General features: G+C 47.6%; 1 protein-coding gene across 1 annotated transcript in view; it reads left to right on the top strand.

Annotated features, from left to right (window-relative positions):
* mpp7a (MAGUK p55 scaffold protein 7a) overlaps positions 1-23,090 on the top strand; it is a 189,817-nt gene that overhangs the window by 114,867 nt on the left and 51,860 nt on the right. The window contains exons 7-11 of the mRNA XM_079259545.1: positions 13,074-13,155; positions 13,538-13,623; positions 14,191-14,265; positions 17,722-17,918; positions 18,406-18,470. Coding sequence (XP_079115671.1) covers positions 13,074-13,155; positions 13,538-13,623; positions 14,191-14,265; positions 17,722-17,918; positions 18,406-18,470 — 505 coding nt within the window. The remainder of the gene's footprint in view (positions 1-13,073; positions 13,156-13,537; positions 13,624-14,190; positions 14,266-17,721; positions 17,919-18,405; positions 18,471-23,090) is intronic.

Here is a 23,090-nt window from a genome sequence, read left to right as displayed (position 1 = left end):
TAGAGCCTATAGGGGGGGGTCCTGTACCTGCTGATGACATCACAGCGTACGATTGGTTGGACGCTGAAGTCGTAAGAGCATGGACTGCATCACTGAGACAGCATGCTCCTCGTCCTACGTAGGTGGAAGAAGCTTCTAGAAACCTTCTGGGCAGAGATCATCTCCCAACAGCTGCTGTAAAATCAGCTCAGATCGTTAATGGTGTCCGTCCCAGTTTGTCACCATGGAAACACAAAGCAGTGTGTTCGGACCTGGACCTGTTGGTCCAACCGCTCTACCACCAGCAACCTGAAGCCCGACCAGTTCTGCTCGTGATGTTTCCAGCAGATTCTGATCCTACCATGTGAATGTGGAGCTGAACTGGAGACTCATCAGACCAGCAACGTTTCTCCATCTTCTATTGTCCAGTTCTGGTGAGTCTGTGTGAATTGTAGCCTCAGTTTCCTGTTCTTACTGACAGGAGGAACCCGGTGTGGTCTTCTGCTGCTGGAGACCATCTGCTTCCAGCTCCAACCAGTCTGCCCAGTCCTCCTCTGACCTCAGCAGCTGGACATTTCTCTTCTTCAGACCTTCTCTGGAAACCCTGGACATGTGAAAATCCCAGTAAACTAAGCTTAAATCTTCTTTTTTTTCCTCTTTCTGATTCTCAGTTTGACCTTCAGCGAGTCGTCTTCACTGTGTCTGAACCAAGCGGCAACCTCCGGCGGTTGAAATTGAAGCCTATGCAGAAGTGCATAAAACTGCGGTCCCCCCTTCATCCACTAGGGGCTGCAAAACAGAGCGAATCCCCATAGACTCCCATGTTAAAAAGACCAACTTCACAGCAGAAATAAACATGTTTACAGTAGAAATAAACATGTTTACAGCCTGGTTCAACAATCCATTTTAGGTTTAATAGATCAGGTTTACCTTCATGACAACTGTGGGGGGAGTGAATTTTTTAAAAAAAAATTTTTTTTAAGTAATTTAATCTCTGAGTTCGGCATATTTAGGGGCGTGTCCTTTTGATTGACATGTACCCGATCTCCTGCTTCAAGTCAGAAGAACATAGAACAACCGCAGTTTTTAGCCGGTTAACAACGTGACTTAGCTTTAGCCCGCTTACCTCCGTTAGCTGGTTAGCTCCTGTTATCTCCGGGTTAGCTCAGTTAGCTCTTAGCTACAGAAAGCTCGGAGTTCGCTTGATGTCAATCATCCACCATGACGCTCACAGCCTCCCTCTCAGCTCCGCCTCTTTGCCAATATTTGTATTTTCTGGGCCAGACTACGTGCATGCCCCTGCCAAGATGGCGATGGTAGGAACCGCCCACCGAGCTTCAGTTCAGCTCTTCAGAAACCTACGGGTGACGTCACGGAGACTCCGCCCATCTCTTTATACACAGTCAATGGTCTGAACGACCACATGCTCTCATGTGATTGGCTGGTCAGATAGAAGCGTTAACATCTGATTGCATGTAGAAAATGACCCATTTATTTGAAGCCTTACATTAAAAAGTGAATCAGCTCATTGTTTGGAGCTCTGTTTGTCCTCAGCCCAGCGTCTGTCTGACCGCCTCAGCAGCCTGTTGAGTTGTGAATAAAAACTCTCACAGCTTCCAAAGCCACATCTGAGACATTCCCAGATCCTAATCTCACAGCGCCCTTAAATAAAACGTCTTCCTCCCTTCATGTGCAATCATGGATGCGAAGACATCCCGGCTCTGGCGGCCCTTTCCGCTGTGTGCGAGTCTGAATGAAGGCATTGTTGCCCGTCGGGCCCGCGGCTCTGCTCCGCTGTTTCCCAGCACACGTTGGAAATGAGAAGTGACATGTGAAAGTGATGTTTTCTTTGCTCGGGGAAAATGGGAAACAATGCCAGAGCAGAGATAGACCTCTTCCCCGTCACACACTGTCTCTTTGTATGCGCTCGTACAGCTCTCAACATCATGACAGCATCTCTGGCAGCGCGCAGCTTCTCGCACGGAGACGGCAGCTCCTCTCCACCTGAATGAATCATATTATTCACAAGGTGAGTCACAGCTAGCGGTGTGGAAAGATACTCGCACGTTTGTTCACAGATTCACCTGTCCGGCGCGCGGAGGCGGGCTGCTGGATGTGTTTTCATAGTGATGACCTACTCTCTAGGTCTAAGGGGGAGGAGGAAAGAAGGGGGTGTAGAAAGACAAATGAAGGTAAGCCGACCTGTCAGAAAAGCCTCTGCTTTGCATTTCCTGGCAGCGTCTCCTGGAATCCCTCCTGCTCCTTATAATTATCATAACAAGAAGCTTCTGTCCCAGCGTACTTCTTCATCATGGCTGCAGGGTCGGCAGCGAGGTTAAGGAAATAAAAGTGAAACCGGAGCCTGTTTAAGAAAACAGGTGGAGAGGCTTGCAGGTATCGGCCTCGTTGCATCACTTTGACATAAAAACTGGAAGTCCTTGTGACCAGCAGCGATGTAGATTTGGACTCCTGCTAATCCTTTACAGAGCTGCATGAGTCTTTATAGTCGGCCGTAACGCCTAACGGGCTCTCTGATCCCGACCCAACGCACTAATATTACATGATTTTCCTCTCTGAGCGGCACCGCGGCGCGGCCTTCGAGGAAGTCTGCAAGAACTCGTAAATATGTGGGCTCAGCGTGTGGAACGGTCATGCGTGTTAAGGGGGGGGTCTATGCCATCTCAGTGAGGTAAGACGAAATGACACACTCCAACACCAGATATGATTGGAGGTAATTGTATTTTAATGTCCAGGAGGCCCGTTGGCGCTTTGTTTCCATGGCGAACATCTGGTGTGAAGGATGCCGCCATGTGTTTCCACTACCGCTCAACACAGCGGTCGGCAGGAGTTTATTGTCGCCGTTCCACTTTCGCTGTTAAGTGACATCATGTCAAAACACGTCCACGTCTCTGCGCCGGCCGCCGGCGTTTGTTTTCCCTTGTCGTTCCCAAATCAGGGGGAGGAGAGAGGTTTGTCAAACGCTGTGCTGTTCTGAGCGGCTACGTCTCGCTGGAGGCTTCGCCAGAGCCAGGCGGCGAGGGCGTCCCAGCGTCCATCTGTCCTCCTGTCCTCCGTCTCTCTCCTCATCCAACCAGCTGCCATCTTTTCATCCGGTCAGGAATGTTAACCTGAACCAGTTTTCTCCAACTTTATCCCACATTTTACACCCCGCTGTTGTCTGTTAGCAGAACATTATTTAATTTTTATGATCTTCATTTGACACGTTTTATATTTTATTATATATGTCTGTTTTTTTTAAAATAATATATTTTAATATGTATTTTTACTTTTTTAGTTTTGTTTTACTTGCATATTTAATTTTTTTTTTTTTTTTGGCATATAGGTGAGCAGTGTGTGTGTGTGTGTGTATAGGTGAGCACACACAGTGTGTGTGTGTGTATAGGTGAGCAGTGTGTGTGTGTATAGGTGAGCAGTGTGTGTGTGTGTGTGTATAGGTGAGCAGTGTGTGTGTTTAGGTGAGCAGTGTGTGTGTTTAGGTGAGCAGTGTGTGTGTGTGTGTGTGTGTGTATAGGTGAGCAGTGTGTGTGTGTGTGTGTGTATAGGTGAGCAGTGTGTGTGTGTGTATAGGTGAGCAGTGTGTGTGTGTGTGTGTGTGTGTATGTGTGTGTGTGTGTGTGTGTGTGTATAGGTGAGCAGTGTGTGTGTGTGTGTGTATAGGTGAGCAGTGTGTGTGTGTGTGTGTATAAGTGAGCAGTGTGTGTGTGTATAGGTGAGCAGTGTGTGTGTGTATAGGTGAGCAGTGTGTGTGTGTGTGTATAGGTGAGCTGTGTGTGTGTGTATAGGTGAGCAGTGTGTGTGTGTGTATAGGTGAGCAGTGTGTGTGTGTGTGTATAGGTGAGCGGTGTGTGTGTGTGTGTGTGTGTGTGTGTGTGTGTGTGTGTGTGTGTGTGTGTGTATAGGTGAGCAGTGTGTGTGTGTGTATAGGTGAGCAGTGTGTGTGTGTGTATAGGTGAGCAGTGTGTGTGTGTGTGTATAGGTGAGCAGTGTGTGTGTGTGTATAGGTGAGCAGTGTGTGTGTGTGTGTATAGGTGAGCAGTGTGTGTGTGTGTGTGTATAGGTGAGCAGTGTGTGTGTGTGTGTGTATAGGTGAGCAGTGTGTGTGTGTGTGTGTGTATAGGTGAGCAGTGTGTGTGTGTGTGTGTATAGGTGAGCAGTGTGTGTGTGTGTGTGCAGTGTGTGTGTGTGTATAGGTGAGCAGTGTGTGTGTGTGTATAGGTGAGCAGTGTGTGTGTGTGTGTGTGTGTGTGTGTGTGTGTATAGGTGAGCAGTGTGTGTGTGTGTGTGTGTGTGTGTGTATAGGTGAGCAGTGTGTGTGTGTGTGTGTGTGTGTGTGTATAGGTGAGCAGTGTGTGTGTGTGTATAGGTGAGCAGTGTGTGTGTGTGTGTGTGTGTGTATAGGTGAGCAGTGTGTGTGTTTGTGTGTGTGTGTGTGTGTATAAGTGAGCAGTGTGTGTGTGTGTGTATAGGTGAGCAGTGTGTGTGTGTGTGTATAGGTGAGCAGTGTGTGTGTGTATAGGTGAGCAGTGTGTGTGTGTATAGGTGAGCAGTGTGTGTGTGTGTGTATAGGTGAGCAGTGTGTGTGTGTGTATAAGTGAGCAGTGTGTGTGTGTATAGGTGAGCAGTGTGTGTGTGTGTGTATAGGTGAGCAGTGTATGTGTGTGTATAAGTGAGCAGTGTGTGTGTGTGTGTATAGGTGAGCAGTGTGTGTGTGTGTATAGGTGAGCAGTGTGTGTGTGTGTGTGTGTGTGTGTGTGTGTGTGTATAGGTGAGCAGTGTGTGTGTGTGTGTATAGGTGAGCAGTGTGTGTGTGTATAGGTGAGCAGTGTGTGTGTGTGTGTATAGGTGAGCAGTGTGTGTGTGTGTGTATAGGTGAGCAGTGTGTGTGTGTATAGGTGAGCAGTGTGTGTGTGTGTGTATAGGTGAGCAGTGTGTGTGTGTGTGTATAGGTGAGCAGTGTGTGTGTGTGTGTATAGGTGAGCAGTGTGTGTGTGTGTGTATAGGTGAGCAGTGTGTGTGTGTGTGTATAAGTGAGCAGTGTGTGTGTGTGTATAGGTGAGCAGTGTGTGTGTGTGTATAAGTGAGCAGTGTGTGTGTGTGTGTGTGTGTGTATAGGTGAGCAGTGTGTGTGTGTATAAGTGAGCAGTGTGTGTGTGTGTGTATAAGTGAGCAGTGTGTGTGTGTGTATAGGTGAGCAGTGTGTGTGTGTGTATAGGTGAGCAGTGTGTGTGTGTGTGTGTGTATAGGTGAGCAGTGTGTGTGTGTGTGTGTGTGTGTGTGTGTGTGTATAGGTGAGCAGTGTGTGTGTGTGTATAGGTGAGCAGTGTGTGTGTGTGTATAGGTGAGCAGTGTGTGTGTGTGTGTGTATAGGTGAGCAGTGTGTGTGTGTGTGTGTGTGTGTGTGTGTGTATAGGTGAGCAGTGTGTGTGTGTGTGTGTGTGTGTGTATAGGTGAGCAGTGTGTGTGTGTGTGTATAGGTGAGCAGTGTGTGTGTGTGTGTATAGGTGAGCAGTGTGTGTGTGTGTATAGGTGAGCAGTGTGTGTGTGTGTATAGGTGAGCAGTGTGTGTGTGTGTATAGGTGAGCAGTGTGTGTGTGTGTATAGGTGAGCAGTGTGTGTGTGTGTATAGGTGAGCAGTGTGTGTGTGTGTATAGGTGAGCAGTGTGTGTGTGTGTGTATAGATGAGCAGTGTGTGTGTGTATAGGTGAGCAGTGTGTGTGTGTGTGTGTATAGGTGAGCAGTGTGTGTGTGTGTGTGTATAGGTGAGCAGTGTGTGTGTGTATAGATGAGCAGTGTGTGTGTGTGTATAGATGAGCAGTGTGTGTGTGTGTTTAGGTGAGCAGTGTGTGTGTGTGTATAGGTGAGCAGTGTGTGTGTGTGTATAGGTGAGCAGTGTGTGTGTGTGTGTATAGGTGAGCAGTGTGTGTGTGTGTATAAGTGAGCAGTGTGTGTGTGTATAGGTGAGCAGTGTGTGTGTGTATAGGTGAGCAGTGTGTGTGTGTGTGTATAGGTGAGCAGTGTGTGTGTGTATAGGTGAGCAGTGTGTGTGTGTATAGGTGAGCAGTGTGTGTGTGTTTAGGTGAGCAGTGTGTGTGTGTGTGTATAGGTGAGCAGTGTGTGTGTGTATAGGTGAGCAGTGTGTGTGTGTATAGGTGAGCAGTGTGTGTGTGTTTAGGTGAGCAGTGTGTGTGTGTGTGTATAGGTGAGCTGTGTGTGTGTGTATAGGTGAGCAGTGTGTGTGTGTGTATAGGTGAGCAGTGTGTGTGTGTGTGTATAGGTGAGCAGTGTGTGTGTGTGTGTATAGGTGAGCAGTGTGTGTGTGTGTGTATAGGTGAGCAGTGTGTGTGTGTGTATAGGTGAGCAGTGTGTGTGTGTGTATAGGTGAGCAGTGTGTGTGTGTGTATAGGTGAGCAGTGTGTGTGTGTGTATAGGTGAGCAGTGTGTGTGTGTGTTTAGGTGAGCAGTGTGTGTGTGTGTGTATAGATGAGCAGTGTGTGTGTGTGTGTATAGATGAGCAGTGTGTGTGTGTGTTTAGGTGAGCAGTGTGTGTGTGTGTTTAGGTGAGCAGTGTGTGTGTGTGTTTAGGTGAGCAGTGTGTGTGTGTGTATAGGTGAGCAGTGTGTGTGTGTGTATAGGTGAGCAGTGTGTGTGTGTGTATAGGTGAGCAGTGTGTGTGTGTGTATAGGTGAGCAGTGTGTGTGTGTGTATAGGTGAGCAGTGTGTGTGTGTGTTTAGGTGAGCAGTGTGTGTGTGTGTGTATAGATGAGCAGTGTGTGTGTGTGTGTATAGATGAGCAGTGTGTGTGTGTGTTTAGGTGAGCAGTGTGTGTGTGTGTTTAGGTGAGCAGTGTGTGTGTGTGTTTAGGTGAGCAGTGTGTGTGTGTGTATAGGTGAGCAGTGTGTGTGTGTGTATAGGTGAGCAGTGTGTGTGTGTATAGGTGAGCAGTGTGTGTGTGTGTGTGTATAGGTGAGCAGTGTGTGTGTGTGTTTAGGTGAGCAGTGTGTGTGTGTGTTTAGGTGAGCAGTGCGTGTGTGTGTGTATAGGTGAGCAGTGTGTGTGTGTGTATAGGTGAGCAGTGTGTGTGTGTGTGTTTAGGTGAGCAGTGTGTGTGTGTGTGTTTAGGTGAGCAGTGTGTGTGTGTGTGTATAGGTGAGCAGTGTGTGTGTGTGTATAGGTGAGCAGTGTGTGTGTGTATAGGTGAGCAGTGTGTGTGTGTATAGGTGAGCAGTGTGTGTGTGTGTGTGTATAGGTGAGCAGTGTGTGTGTGTGTATAGGTGAGCAGTGTGTGTGTGTGTGTATAGGTGAGCAGTGTGTGTGTGTATAGGTGAGCAGTGTGTGTGTGTATAGGTGAGCAGTGTGTGTGTGTGTGTATAGGTGAGCAGTGTGTGTGTGTGTGTATAGGTGAGCAGTGTGTGTGTGTGTGTATAGGTGAGCAGTGTGTGTGTGTATAGGTGAGCAGTGTGTGTGTGTATTGGTGAGCAGTGTGTGTGTGTGTGTATAGGTGAGCAGTGTGTGTGTGTATAGGTGAGCAGTGTGTGTGTGTGTGTATAGGTGAGCAGTGTGTGTGTGTGTGTATAGGTGAGCAGTGTGTGTGTGTATAGGTGAGCAGTGTGTGTGTGTATAGGTGAGCAGTGTGTGTGTGTGTGTATAGGTGAGCAGTGTGTGTGTGTGTGTATAGGTGAGCAGTGTGTGTGTGTGTGTATAGGTGAGCAGTGTGTGTGTGTGTGTATAGGTGAGCAGTGTGTGTGTGTATAGGTGAGCAGTGTGTGTGTGTGTATAGGTGAGCAGTGTGTGTGTGTGTGTGTATAGGTGAGCAGTGTGTGTGTGTGTATAGGTGAGCAGTGTGTGTGTGTGTGTATAGGTGAGCAGTGTGTGTGTGTGTGTATAGGTGAGCAGTGTGTGTGTGTATAGGTGAGCAGTGTGTGTGTGTATAGGTGAGCAGTGTGTGTGTGTGTGTATAGGTGAGCAGTGTGTGTGTGTGTGTGTATAGGTGAGCAGTGTGTGTGTGTGTATAGGTGAGCAGTGTGTGTGTGTGTGTGTATAGGTGAGCAGTGTGTGTGTGTGTGTGTATAGGTGAGCAGAGTGTGTGTGTGTGTGTATAGGTGAGCAGTGTGTGTGTGTTTAGGTGAGCAGTGTGTGTGTGTGTATAGGTGAGCAGTGTGTGTGTGTGTATAGGTGAGCAGTGTGTGTGTGTGTATAGGTGAGCAGTGTGTGTGTGTGTATAGGTGAGCAGTGTGTGTGTGTGTATAGGTGAGCAGTGTGTGTGTGTGTATAGGTGAGCAGTGTGTGTGTGTGTGTATAGGTGAGCAGTGTGTGTGTGTGTATAGGTGAGCAGAGTGTGTGTGTGTGTGTATAGGTGAGCAGTGTGTGTGTGTATAGGTGAGCAGTGTGTGTGTGTGTATAGGTGAGCAGTGTGTGTGTGTGTGTAAAGGTGAGCAGTGTGTGTGTTTCCTCTCTGAAATGCTCCGTCTCTCCCCACTGAGCTGCTGCCAGATAACCTGATTAGTTGTTAAATTCTCCTCTTGCTGCTTTTCCAGCCTTCTGTTGCTGCTGCTCCAGCTATCAGAAGGAGTTTATTTGGCGGCCATGCCAGTGTGAGTTCAAACCGAGCTGTCCAGATGAGAAAGAGACGTTCCATCTGCTCTCAGAAATCCTACATGTTTGTTTCTTGTTTTCCTGTCCGACTTGGACTCATCACGGTTCAGATTCCCCGCTTCAAAAACTTTGGATAGAAAAGGAGAAAGTTAGATACGCTTCCGGATGATCAGATATCTTTTAGCTCTGGTGCTCAGCAAACGTAAAGCTCGCTACGTTTGGTCTGTGCCTCCCAGACGTTCGGGTTCATGACCCCATTCATTTATATTTACATGCTAAATACGCTGCTCTATAATCACCATTGCCACTTGCAATAAAAGTCATAAAAGTTCTCTTTGTAAATGGCATCAGGGTTTCAACATGTGATTTAAGCCATATGTGTCAAAACACGATTTATATCTCCACACCATATGTGAGTGCATTCCTCAGACGGCTGCAGTGCTGCGGTGTCGTGTATCTGTGGAGGTTGTGCAGACAGCCCGTTGTCATTACAGAGCCGGTCCAAGGCTGCTGCTCCTCTGCTGTTTGGTTAGCCTTTACACTGCCACCAGCCAGCAGGCACCTCCAGGGACACAATAAAAACATCCATCACAACACGGGCAATCAGCCAGCTCCCAGCAAAACGTCCAAGAAAAGAAAGAACGGAGCGAGAAATGTAATGAGCACATGTCTGCATGCGCCGCGGAGGTTTCCTGCAGTCGCCCCATCTCACCCTGTTGTCCGTCACAGCCTGCCTCTCCGTCGTCTCAAAGCGAGGAGCTTTCCGAGTCCGTCTGGAGGCCGCTGCTGCTTTCAGTCACAACACCGGGGCTGTACGTGACCCTGACACCCGGTCCGCTCGCTGCTCTCCTGCTGAGACGCTTCACATTCTTTAATTAGCCCAATTATTCTATTAGCTTTGCAGCTCTGTGCAGTTCCAGTTGTCTTATCCTGACATCCCCCCCCGCCCCGTTTCCATCTGTCCACACCTCAAAGACCTTGAGGAAACCATTATCTGTGAGGAAAACCATTAGGTATGAATATATAGTGAAAACAACCAGGATGACAAGCTAATGGTATCGCTGAAGTAGCGCTAAGCAGAGCCTCCTGTGGTCTGCGAAGGCTTTTCCTGCTGGAGGTTCATGTTGATGGAAAACTCGAAGCAGCTCGGACTCCGATGCAAACCGGACAGCTGAAACAAAGCACAGCCGCTTAGCCAAGCTGGAACCCTGAAGGATGATGGGAAAACGGCCAAAAATAAGGTTTGTCTGAGCGAGGATGTTGCCTCACCTTTCCTGTAGTATTCCCAGTGGAACCAGTACCCAGGAGAGGATAATGGAAGGATGTGACTGGTTGGCGGAAGGGTTTGGGGTTTGCTGGGAGATGGATCACCATGGAAACACTTCGCGACCGTGTCTGTGGGTCTGACAAATCACCAGGAGGACATGGACGACTTGTTGGTGTTTAACTTCACTTTAGGTCCTCCTGTCTCTGTGGAACAGGTTCTTCCATCCTTCCAGATCGTTCAGTCTGTTGGTTTTTATGCAAATAAAACTGAATTAATTTATTTTCAAATCTAAACATCTCATATTTTATTCCCAGTGGAAGACAGACAACATGTCCGATGACGAAACTGAGACATTTTATCATGAATAAATGTTCCACCATGCTGCTGTGATGATGCAGGATGTGGTTCAGCATGGTCCTGCTGGACCAGTTCTCCTGTTCCACCATCAGGATGTGGTTCAGCATGGTCCTGCTGGACCAGTTCTCCTGTTCCACCATCAGGATGTGGTTCAGCGTGGTCCTGCTGGACCAGTTCTCCTGTTCCACCATCAGGATGTGGTCCTGCTGGACCAGTTCTCCTGTTCCACCATCAGGATGTGGTCCAGCGTGGTCCTGCTGGACCAGTTCTCCTGTTCCACCATCAGGATGTGGTTCAGCGTGGTCCTGCTGGACCAGTTCTCCTGTTCCACCATCAGGATGTGGTCCTGCTGGACCAGTTCTCCTGTTCCACCATCAGGATGTGGTCCTGCTGGACCAGTTCTCCTGTTCCACCATCAGGATGTGGTCCAGCATGGTCGTGCAGGACCAGTTCTCCTGTTCCACCATCAGGATGTGGTTCAGCGTGGTCCTGCTGGACCAGTTCTCCTGTTCCACCATCAGGATGTGGTTCAGTGTGGTCCTGCTGGACCAGTTCTCCTGTTCCACCATCAGGATGTGGTCCTGCTGGACCAGTTCTCCTGTTCCACCATCAGGATGTGGTTCAGCGTGGTCCTGCTGGACCAGTTCTCCTGTTCCACCATCAGGATGTGGTTCAGCAGGACCAGTTCTCCTGTTCCACCATCAGGATGTGGTCCTGCTGGACCAGTTCTCCTGTTCCACCATCAGGATGTGGTTCAGCGTGGTCCTGCTGGACCAGTTCTCCTGTCCCACCATCAGGATGTGGTCCTGCTGGACCAGTTCACCTGTTCCACCATCAGGATGTGGTTCAGCGTGGTCCTGCTGGACCAGTTCTCCTGTTCCACCATCAGGATGTGGTCCAGCATGGTCCTGCTGGACCGGTTCTCCTGTTCCACCATCAGGATGTGGTCCAGCATGGTCCTGCTGGACCAGTTCTCCTGTCCCACCATCAGGATGTGGTTCAGCATGGTCCTGCTGGACCAGTTCTCCTGTTCCACCATCAGGATGTGGTCCAGCGTGGTCCTGCTGGACCAGTTCTCCTGTTCCACCATCAGGATGTGGTCCAGCGTGGTCCTGCTGGACCAGTTCTCCTGTCCCACCATCAGGATGTGGTTCAGCATGGTCCTGCTGGACCAGTTCTCCTGTTCCACCATCAGGATGTGGTTCAGCGTGGTCCTGCTGGACCAGTTCTCCTGTCCCACCATCAGGATGTGGTCCTGCTGGACCGGTTCTCCTGTCCCACCATCAGGATGTGGTTCAGCATGGTCCTGCTGGACCAGTTCTCCTGTTCCACCATCAGGATGTGGTCCAGCGTGGTCCTGCTGGACCAGTTCTCCTGTTCCACCATCAGGATGTGGTCCAGCGTGGTCCTGCTGGACCAGTTCTCCTGTCCCACCATCAGGATGTGGTTCAGCATGGTCCTGCTGGACCAGTTCTCCTGTTCCACCATCAGGATGTGGTTCAGCGTGGTCCTGCTGGACCAGTTCTCCTGTCCCACCATCAGGATGTGGTCCTGCTGGACCAGTTCACCTGTTCCACCATCAGGATGTGGTTCAGCGTGGTCCTGCTGGACCAGTTCTCCTGTTCCACCATCAGGATGTGGTCCAGCGTGGTCCTGCTGGACCAGTTCTCCTGTTCCACCATCAGGATGTGGTTCAGCGTGGTCCTGCTGGACCAGTTCTCCTGTTCCACCATCAGGATGTGGTCCAGCATGGTCCTGTTGGACCAGTTCTCCTGCTCCACCATCAGGATGTGGTCCAGCATGGTCCTGTTGGACCAGTTCTCCTGTTCCACCATCAGGATGTGGTTCAGCGTGGTCCTGCTGGACCAGTTCTCCTGTTCCACCATCAGGATGTGGTCCAGCATGGTGGAAGGTCTTCCCTGAAAGAGACGTTGTCTGGATGGGAGCAGATGTTTCAGCATTGATGGAGCTTCCCAGATGTGGAAGCTGCCCACGCCATCGGCACTAATGCAACCCCATCCCATCAGAGATGCAGGCTGATAACAAGCTGGATGCTCCCTCTCCTCTTTAGTCTGCAGGACACGCCGTCCATGCTGTCCACAAACTATTCCACATCTTCATCCAGGTTTCCACTCAGAACATTTTAAATGAGCTTTGGTCCAGAGAAGACGGCGTGTTTCTGGATCCTCTTCACATATGATACATACAGAGATTCCTTCTTATTCTCATGATTCTTTTAGTAATGTTATTTACTGAAAGTGGTGAAATATAAAAGTCTCCAGAACATTTTTCTGATATTCTTTGACCCAGATTTGGGAACATCTTTCCATCTGAGAGACTCTTCCTCTCAGAAATGCTCCTTTCATTCCCAGTCATGTCAGTTGATATAATTAGTTCTCTACGATCCTCCCTTGTGCCAAAGAAATCCTGTATCATTTCTGTCATTTATAGGAAAAAGTTCTGTTTGTATTTAGGTTTTTTGGAGGATTGTGATCAGCCTCTTTAAGGGTCTTAACTTCCTGTTGCCTTTCCACCACTTCCAACCAGTCTGCCCGTTCTCATGTGACCTCTGACATTAACTAGACATGTTAATCCAGACATCTGCTGCTCACTGGATATTTTTTCTGTTTTTCAGACCATTTAGGACAAAAAAAAGAAAAACTAGAGAAATGATAGATTCTTTTATTACTTTTTCCAGTAACTTCGAAATCTGAAACTGTCATAAAGAAGAAACGATTCATCACAATCAGAATGTGTCTCTTTCAGTATATTTAAGACTGATCGTTTAAGTCCTCACCAGACATCTGATTTGATCTGTCCTAAATGACCTGGTTTAACCACTCTGATTCCTCCACAGGGAGCGACCATCAGGAAGGACGAACACACAGGAGCCATTCTGGTGGCGAGGATCATGAGGGGAGGGGCAGCCGACAGAAGTGGTCAGTAACAACAGTTTCTTTCTTCTCTTCTGGAAATGTGTTGAAGTTTAAAAAGTTACTGATTACATCCAACAGCAGCGAAGAAGCCACGGCTTCACAAAGATTTTCGTTGCGTAAAAGAAATGAATCCAGAATGAAAACTGTGCTGCTTGTCCACATGTTTGCGATTTGAGCGAGTTGTTCGCCGTGTCCAGCCTGTTCGTCGGCGCTGCCACATCGGACCAAAGGCAAATTTCCACACATGTCCACAATTACACTTGGCTTCTTTTCCCATCCTAAACGCCACCATGACTGTAAACACTCGTTTAGCGTGCTGTACACATCTTCAGGCTGTTTACACCCGCTGCTCAGAGTAAAATAATCTTTGTTTTTTCTGCACCAGGGCTCATCCACGTTGGGGATGAACTGAAGGAGGTCAACGGGATCCCAGTGGATGACAAGAAACCAGAGGAAATCATTCATATTTTGGTATGTCTCGCCTCTGTGTGTGCTTTATTCCAGAGCTTTCTCCAGTGTTTCAGCCCCCCCCCCCCCCCCCCTTGGTGAAAATAAGATTTCTTGTTTGTGATGGCAAAAACCTCCCTGAACTCATCCAGGACCCCAGGCCTCCCATCACTGTGCCTTTCTTTACAAGTTTTCCTGGCCTGAAGACCACATGCATCGGGCCACACGGTGTCCCTGGAGAGGGTCAAGTCTGTGTAGCTCCTCCAAGCTGCCTTCTCCGCAGGCCTCAGACGAACTCCATTATGGCTCTGGACGCTGCCAACTGGAGAATATAAAGAGTCACTTAGACTCTGTGCCTTCTCAGGCATAAAACCCTGCAGACGTTGGCTCCCAGCGCTCCTCCAACACGCACACAGATACACACATGTTCACATGTTTGCATCCCGACAAAGTAAAATGTTCAGTTATTATGAAAAAGAAAAAAATCTGCAAAACAGAAACAACCTGTATGCATTTTACATGGTTTACATGGGTGCAGGTGTCCGAGACTCCGTGTTTTTGCTGCTATCCTGAACTTTTGCTTTATTCTAGGCGCAGTCACAAGGAGCCATTACCTTTAAGGTCATCCCTGGCATGAAGGAAGAGCCGTCAATCAAAGAACCAAAGGTGAGTTTAACCATTAAATGCTTTCCAGAGTTCATTATGACAAATCCAGTGAAGTGATGCTAAACCAGTTCTGGCAACTCTTCCTGCCCCAATGCTCTCGACCTCACCTGTTGCCATGAATTAGATCAGGTCATTAGGCTTCCTGTGGCCAGGGAGGGTGGCAAATACATAATCCATTTATTGACTAATGTATTCAAGATGTGATGGGCATGACAGCTTTGACATTTTGTTCAGATCTGTTGTTGTTACTGTAAAGCACTTTGAGTTACATGATTGTAATATAATGTTAGCTGTTGCATGCTAACCTGATGGATGTTTGTTGTTTAGCATCTTTAAACTCAGTTTTGCCAAATCACCCATAGCTTTTTATATGTTAGCTTTAGCATGCTAGCCTGATGGATGTTTGTTGTTTAGCATCTTTAAACTCAGTTTTGCTAATCAGCCATAGATTTTTTATGTTGGCTTTAGCATGCTAGCCTGATGGATGTTTGTTGTTTAGTGTTTTTGAACTCAGTTTTTTTAAAATCATTCCTAGCTTTTAATATGTTAGCTCTAGCATGCTAGCCTGATGGATGTTTGTTGTTTAGCATCTTTAAACTCAGTTTTTTTAAATCATTCCTAGCTTTTAATATGTTAGCTCTAGCATGCTAGCCTGATGGATGTTTGTTGTTTAGTGTCTTTGAACTCAGTTTTTTTAAATCATTCCTAGCTTTTAATATGTTAGCTCTAGCATGCTAGCCTGATGGATGTTTGTTGTTTAGTGTCTTTGAACTCAGTTTTTTTAAATCATTCCTAGCTTTTAATATGTTAGCTCTAGCATGCTAGCCTGATGGATGTTTGTTGTTTAGCATCTTTAAACTCAGTTTTTTTAAATCATTCCTAGCTTTTAATATGTTAGCTCTAGCATGCTAGCCTGATGGATGTTTGTTGTTTAGTGTCTTTGAACTCAGTTTTTTTAAATCATTCCTAGCTTTTAATATGTTAGCTCTAGCATGCTAGCCTGATGGATGTTTGTTGTTTAGCATGTTTGAACTCCATTTTGCTCAATCATCTCTAGCTAATAATATAATGTTAGCTTTATCATGTTAGCCTGATGGATGTTTGTTGTTTGGTACGTTTGTTGTTTGTTTGCATCAGCTTACTAGCATCAGGTAGTGAAGCTAAGTGGCTGAACAGGTCAAAACAAAACAAAGCAAAGGAACAAAGTCAGGACATCTTAGAGTGTAGATGTTTGATCAGAAGCTGCTGGAAGATTTCGCCACCAGAGCACCTGTAATGATCCAAACAAAACATCAAGGCTGAAACACAGTTTCACTCTGCATCACAAAGTGCCGTGTAAATCAGAAGGATGCTGAAGGAGTTCATCTTTCTGTTTCTCTCAAACATACAACTTCTCTACTTTTCTTTCCGTCCACATGTTCTGAAGTGTCCAAGGAACCACAATTCACACTGACAGAAGTTAATTTAAACGGAAGATGCAGGATGATGCTTTAGGATGCAGCTCGCTCCATATGACAGGAAAAGTCTCATCGAGTTTTCCACTCTTCTGTCCAACGTTCTTTCTGTTGATTAAGTGTGTACAAAACTTGTTGCCAAAGTAAATCAGACCTGAAGCAAGAACACAAGCTTTTCTGTGTGTTGGTTTAGTGTGGGAAGATTAAAGAAAGATGGAGGCAGAAGAGAACGCAGGTGCTGAGTTTACAGCAACTGACGGAGGGACTGAGTTGGCTCATAGTTGGATGCTTTAACTTCTAATTAATATTACGTTTCTAGAATAATAACCCTGAGCTGTGGTGAATCAGTCCCGGTGCCTGTCAGGATGGATGATAAATGGTCCACATTTATATAACATCTTTTTGAGCTTGTCTAGCTTCTGCTTAACACTTTACATGTGTTTCTAATTCACCAATTCACTGAGAATTCTTCTCATCGTCCACTTCATGAGGAACACCTTCTAGTATCGGGTTGGACCCTATTTTTCCTCCAGAACTGCCTCCATTCTTGGTGCAATGGATCCAACAAGATGGAAACTTTTGTCAGAGCTTTTACTCGATATGACATGAAGGATCACACAGTTGCTGCAAATCACCATGAGAATCTTCTGTTCCACCAAATCATGATGAGAATCTCCCGTTCCACCTCATCACCATGAGAATCTCCCGTTCCACCTCATCACCATGAGAATCTCCTGTTCCACCACATCGCCATGAGAATCTCCTGTTCCACCACATCGCCATGAGAATCTCCCGTTCCACCTCATCATCATGAGAATCTCCCGTTCCACCTCATCACCATGAGAATCTCCTGTTCCACCACATCGCCATGAGAATCTCCCGTTCCACCTCATCACCATGAGAATCTCCCGTTCCACCACATCGCCATGAGAATCTCCCGTTCCACCTCATCACCATGAGAATCTCCTGTTCCACCACATCGCCATGAGAATCTCCCGTTCCACCTCATCATCATGAGAATCTCCCGTTCCACCTCATCACCATGAGAATCTCCTGTTCCACCACATCGCCATGAGAATCTCCCGTTCCACCTCATCACCATGAGAATCTCCCGTTCCACCACATCGCCATGAGAATCTCCCGTTCCACCTCATCACCATGAGAATCTCCGGTTCCACCTCATCATGATGAGAATCTCCGGTTCCACCTCATCACGATGAGAATGTCCTGTTCCACCACATCGCCATGAGAATCTCCCGTTCCACCTCATCACCATGAGAATCTCTGGTTCCACCTCATCACCATGAGAATCTCCCATTTAACCTCATCATGATGAGAATCTCCCGTTCCACCTCATCATGATGAGAATCTCCCGTTCGACCTCATCACGATGAGAATGTCCCATTCCACCTCATCACCATGAGAATCTCCCGTTCCACCTCATCATGATGAGAATCTCCCATTCCACCTCATCACCATGAGAATCTCCGGTTCCACCCCATCCCCATGAGAATCTCCCATTTAACCTCATCATGATGAGAATCTCCCGTTCCACCTCATCATCATGAGAATCTCCCATTTAACCTCATCATGATGAGAATCTCCCGTTCCACCTCATCCAAAAGCTGCCACATTCAAAGTCACCTAAATCCTTGTTCTCCCTCATTCTGATGCAGCTTGGTCCATCCTGGAGGTGTTTACAACTCCAGAGCAGAGGAGGAAGGCAGCAAGGCACAGCTTCTCAGGAGGAATTTAGCATTTTTGGTCAGGATATCATGGGAAGTACTGAAGTTGTTCGTATAGTTTCAGCTTGCCCATCACAGCTAAAATAAACCTGGTTGATATGAAGAGCATCCACCTCTGCAGCTGTTTGTCTTTTATTGCAGCACCTAGTTTGGAATAAATCTGTGTGGACATGCACCTCTGATTTTCTTCTGTTTCACATTTTATCTGCAGACCAGTCCTTTTATCAGGTCCTTTCCCTCCATTTGTGCACATGCAGGTGTTCCTGAAGGCGCTCTTTGACTTTGACCCTCAGGACGACAAAGCCATCCCATGTCGGGAGGCTGGACTGGCCTTCAAGAAGGGATCCATCCTTCAGATCATGAGCCAAGACGATCCAACCTGGTGGCAGGCCAAACTTGAGGGTCACGCCAATCCCCGTGCCGGCCTGATCCCGTCCAAGCAGTTCCAGGAGAGGTAAGAACCCCTCCTCCCCCTCACCACTCTCTTTTATTCTGTCACAGAAAGCTTCATGGTCTTTCTTTTCTAAGTTCACGCTGCCTGAACAGTCTGGATTTCCGCACAACGCCTGGCCTGACATGATAGCACTGGTATGGATCCACTTTGGACAGCGAAGCTGTGGAAATCTGCACATCAGTGTCGCCCCAATGTGCGACTCAGAGCTCAGGAGGCCGGGGCAGCTTTTCTGGCATCCGAGGAGGAGGAGGAGGAAGGAAGTCGGAGATGTTTTCTATTAAAACAAAACTGTGCAACGTCGCTCCACTCTGTCCGCTCTTTTCTTTTCATTCGCCCGTCTCAGCTGACAGAAAGAAACTGGTGGTTATTGTAGAGCGGGTTCTCTGTAGCGTAGCAGAGGGTGTTTATTACTCCCCCAGCAGCTGTGAAAGCTGATGGTTTTATTGTGCCTTTCCCCTCTTTATTCCTCTCCTCTTTCCGTTTCCAGGAGATTCGCACTTCGAAGACCTGCTGCAGCCTTCCCGGTCCAGCGGACCTCCAGCAAGCGATTGTGTAAGCATCTAACAAACCAGAACACGACACTCCAGCAGGTGGGTGGGTAGGTGGAGGTGGGGAGCGATGCACAAGGCGAGGGATGCTGATGAGGACGGTTCATTTCTATGGCATGCTCTGGCTTAGAGGAAGTCCTCCGTCTGGATTTACCTTCCTCGTTTTATTTCTGTCTGCTTCCTGGACCACCTCCTCCAGAGGGTCTTGGCTGCAGCCTGGAGAATGAGGCGGGGCTGGATATTGGGCGGGGTTGAACGTCCAACCCTAATCCTAACCCCACGCCCATTTGACATCCAACCATTTGACGTCCAACCATTTGACGTCCAACCATTTGACGTCCGACCATTTGACATCCAACCATTTGACGTCCGACCATTTGACGTCAGACCATTGGACGTCCGACCATTGGACGTCCGACCATTTGACGTCCAACCATTGGACGTCCAACCATTTGACATCCAACCATTTGACGTCCAACCATTTGACATCCAACCATTGGACGTCCAACCATTTGACATCCGACCATTGGACGTCTAACCATTTGACATCCGACCATTGGACATCCGACCATTGGACGTTTAACCATTTGACATCCGACCATTGGACATCCGACCATTGGACGTCCAACCATTTGACATCCGACCATTGGACGTCCAACCCCGCCCAATATCCAGCCCCGCCCCATTCTCCAGGGTGCAACTGGGGGTTATCCACTTCCTCTTCTTCTCCATTGCCTCTTTTCCATTAGTATCAGCTTGTCTCAACTTAACTCGTCTCAGCTTGGTTACCTTTCTTTTCCATTACAGTTTAGTACCAGGTCTAAAATGGGCGGGGTTTGTGTGAAATTGCTGTGACGTCAGTGTTGTGCACAACAAGCTCTATAACAACACAGGACCTAGAGCCAATCTGCTACCTGGTCTGCGGCTCGCCGTTCGCTGACCATAAATCGTATCCATTTGTTGGAACCACTTCCAGTCTCGTCTGTTTGATCCACTCCGACCATTGTGGTCCTTGACCCACCGATAGTAACTTTGGAGCTTTTTCAGCTTCTTTCGACACTGCTGGAAACTCCTTTGCTAACCGTAGCCATTGAGTCGGAAAGCTCTTGATAGATGTTTTCATTTCGTGTCGCTCCATCTGGTTCCCTCTGTATCCTTTCCTCAGCAACCAAACAAAGAAATGTCTCCACCTCAGTGTTGGACCACAGAACAGACTTTAGTTGCACCATTGCTTGTCACGTAATGTAAACAACTTGCGAGTTGGAGTCGCTCTTCCGGTGAAATCAGTCCCTGACCTCTGATTGGCCGCGCCCCTGACCAATAGCGGCATGCAGTCTGGCGACATCACACACAACCCGACTCGGCTTGTTAGAACCTGAGGAGAGTGGAAAACCCTACAAACCGAGGCGAGTTGAGTTGAGTTGAAACAAGATGATACTAATGGGAAAGGGCCATATGTGTTGATATTGTCAGTCATTTTGGAGGGTTTTTAAAAAAAAATATTTTAATTTATTTTCTTATTTTTTTGTTTTAATTTTATTTAATTAATTTTTATTTATTATTTTATTTATTTATCATTTATTTTATTCAGCGAAAAAGCGTAATGCCAGCTAATGAGAGCCTGGTGGTGTCTTCATGTAGCTGTTATGGATGCACTTCAGCTGCTGTGTGCCATAACCAGTCTGAATGAAGGGATCATGGCCCAGTTACTCTTTTATTCCCAGTAGAAGATAAACAACGCATCGGATGTTGAAACTGAAGCTGATTGTGAATCTGATGCAACAACACGTCGTAAAAAGCTGCAACAGGAGAAACAAAAGGCTGGAAAAGCAACAACTACTCATCATGTTATTTAGCAACAGATCAGTAACAAGACGAGAGATAAAAGGAGCATTTCAGAGAGGCAGAGTCTCTCAGATGGAAGGATGGACAGGTGGAAAATCCATCTACGGTTTAGCTGCGAGAATCCTGCGTCCAACCACAAGAAGGGATGCTTCACAATGCTAAACATCACCTTGCTAGTACCGTTTAGAAATGAGACGTTGTGTAAAATGTAAACAAAACAGGAATTTTATGCAGATCACCTGCCGTGTCCCATGCATACAGAGATTCCACCTCATTCCCTGAATATTATGAGGATATTAAACATGTATGAAGACAAAAGTAGAGTTTGTCTGAGGTTGGTGAAGCTCTGTCTGAGAGACTCTATGGAGTCGTGTGACTGACATGTGTCCAGTTAACCTGATCAGCTGTCAGGTTCTCCTCCAGTTGCTTTTCCAGCCTTTTCTTTCTCCTGTTGCAGCTGTTTACAGATACAACATGTCAATGTGCTTATCTTCAGCTGGGGATAAAAGATTTCACTCCGTTTTTATTTTACGTTCAACGTACATCCTGATTCTTGGAGTTGCAACTTCTCCAACTTGTGCTTCTGTAATTTTGAGGCGTTAGCCCACTCAATCCACTTCTACCAGCTTTAACATCCTGTGTAAACTCCCTCCCTCCCCCACTACAAGCCTCCCTCCCTCCCCCACTACAAGCCTCCCTCCCTCACCCACTACAAGCCTATTTGTAAAAACATCTCTTCACTCTTCCGTCCGAATCTTTCCTCCCTCCTTTCTCCTCCCTCGCTGCCAACTGAAGCCCAGATTTAGTCCTCATCTTGTCCTCTGTCAAGTGCAGCTCATCTCCTTCCTTTCATCCCGTCTTTTCCAAATATACAAACCCTCAGCCATACACACCTCGCTTGTAATTGGCTTTGCGGGCTTGTTCTGGTCTCCCAGTGACCCCAGTGAACCCAGCCCAGCTTCTTACTGGCAGCTGCAGGTTGCTTCTCTTCTGCATGCGCCTGAATGCAACGCGACTCCTTCAGTATGCAGCTCTGTAATAAACCTCTGACCACCTCTAAACTTAGTATTAGCCTCCTCTACCTCTGCTGCAAGCCTGCGAGGGAATGATACATTTAGTCATTTCCTGGTTCTGTTGGACCGCACTCTGGCACGCTCAGAGCTGCACGGCCAGGAATAGACAGACACAGCTCTGCTGTTCCCCGTCCTGTTTGGTTTTAACCGGCCACTTCCTCTGGGGAGTTACTGGACGTGTGACCCTCCTCCCTCCGCGCCAGACGGCAGGTGTACAACGCTGCTGAAAGGTTCAGGTTAATGATGGAGGAGCTGGACCAGGTAGAAGGTAGAAGATGCAGGAACCAAACGCAGAGTTCCAGATGTGGCGGGTCACGTTCAGTAGCGGACGCCCGGTGGAACCGCGGCGGCCGGGTCCGGGTAGATGGAGACAGAGATGGCACTTGGCTCTAGGCCGTCCCAGTTGGGCCCCGGAGTCATAAACTACAACCAAATCGCAGGACACCGAGGAGACCCCGCTGTTAGCGAAAAGATTTAAGCGGGGAAGAGGGGGTCTGCCCTCGCTCTCTCTCCAGCCCGGGAGCTCCGTCGGCTGGAACAATATTACTCTTGGCGAGGGGCTGCGGTGAACGTTGCTTAACCGTGTCCATTCACGCCCAACGTTTAGAAGATATAAATAATCCCTTTCTTCACCGTTTCTCCCTCCACTTTATTTCAGAAACTGCTGTTTAAAGTCCATCAGTTAATGGTTTAACCCTTTACACTCCTAGTTTTTCCTCTTCTTTTTTCCATTTAAAACTGTGTAAAGTTTAACCAGTCAGCATGCAGACGTGATGTTTTCAGCCTCAGCCGTCAGATTCTGAGGCTAAAATGATGTAAAATGAACGTATGAACAGATAAAGCAGCATAAAGACTCATTTCCACGTCTTCCTGCTACTGTCTACCTGCTGTCCTCACTGCAGCACCTCCACCTCAGCTGCATCCCAAACGTCTTCTTGGCTTTATTCCAGCCATAGAGGATCATTATTTTCCTGCTTTTCTCATCACTTGTTGATCTTTGGCTGCTCCTGATTGGACGTTACCGTCAGTTTAAGCTCTCTGATTGGTGGAAAGTCTGACAGGAAGTGTCTTCATCATCATGTCCAGGTGAAAATAGAGGTCTCTTAGCAACATGGTAGTGATGGTGATGAAGATGTGATAAATAATGGTGGATTTACCATCTAGAGTTTCTGAATGAACACTACATCTGGATTGTAGACCTCCTGGACGAATAGAAACGCTGGAAAACCTCCGTAGACCAGCTGGAGGGTCACATGACCATCACAGTTACACACCGCTGCTCCTGAAGAGTTTAGCGTTCAGAGATGCTGGAGATTTAGTGGAGTTTTTAGGGTTAAACTGATTATTAATGGGATACATGTTAGATCATCCTGGCACATCTGCCCCCCCAGCTTCCTCCCATCATACCCGGCTTCCCTCCAGCTTCTCCCTCTGCCGTCTCTGAGCCTCCTGACGGCTGTCTTACGGCATGTCGCTCTCTCTGCCTGACATCTAAACCTCCAGCGTGATTAGTTTGGTTTACAGTCTGCAACACGTGGACACACTTACAGCTCGGCGTCTCCGTCCGTACATTACACCGTGATGCTCCACTGTCCTCCCAAAGGGAAGAGGACATAACCCTGCCGTAAAGTTTTTATGTGGAATGGTTATTTTTTCCTTCAATGCAGACCCACTCTGCTCTGTCTCTCATTTCCGCATCCCCGCTT

This window comes from Telmatherina bonti (assembly GCF_933228915.1).
Source record: "Telmatherina bonti genome assembly, chromosome: 20".
Classification (NCBI taxonomy): Eukaryota; Metazoa; Chordata; class Actinopteri; order Atheriniformes; family Telmatherinidae; genus Telmatherina; species Telmatherina bonti.
The sequence above is the reverse complement of the archived record's forward strand: the minus strand, read 5'-3'. Positions and strand labels throughout refer to the sequence as shown.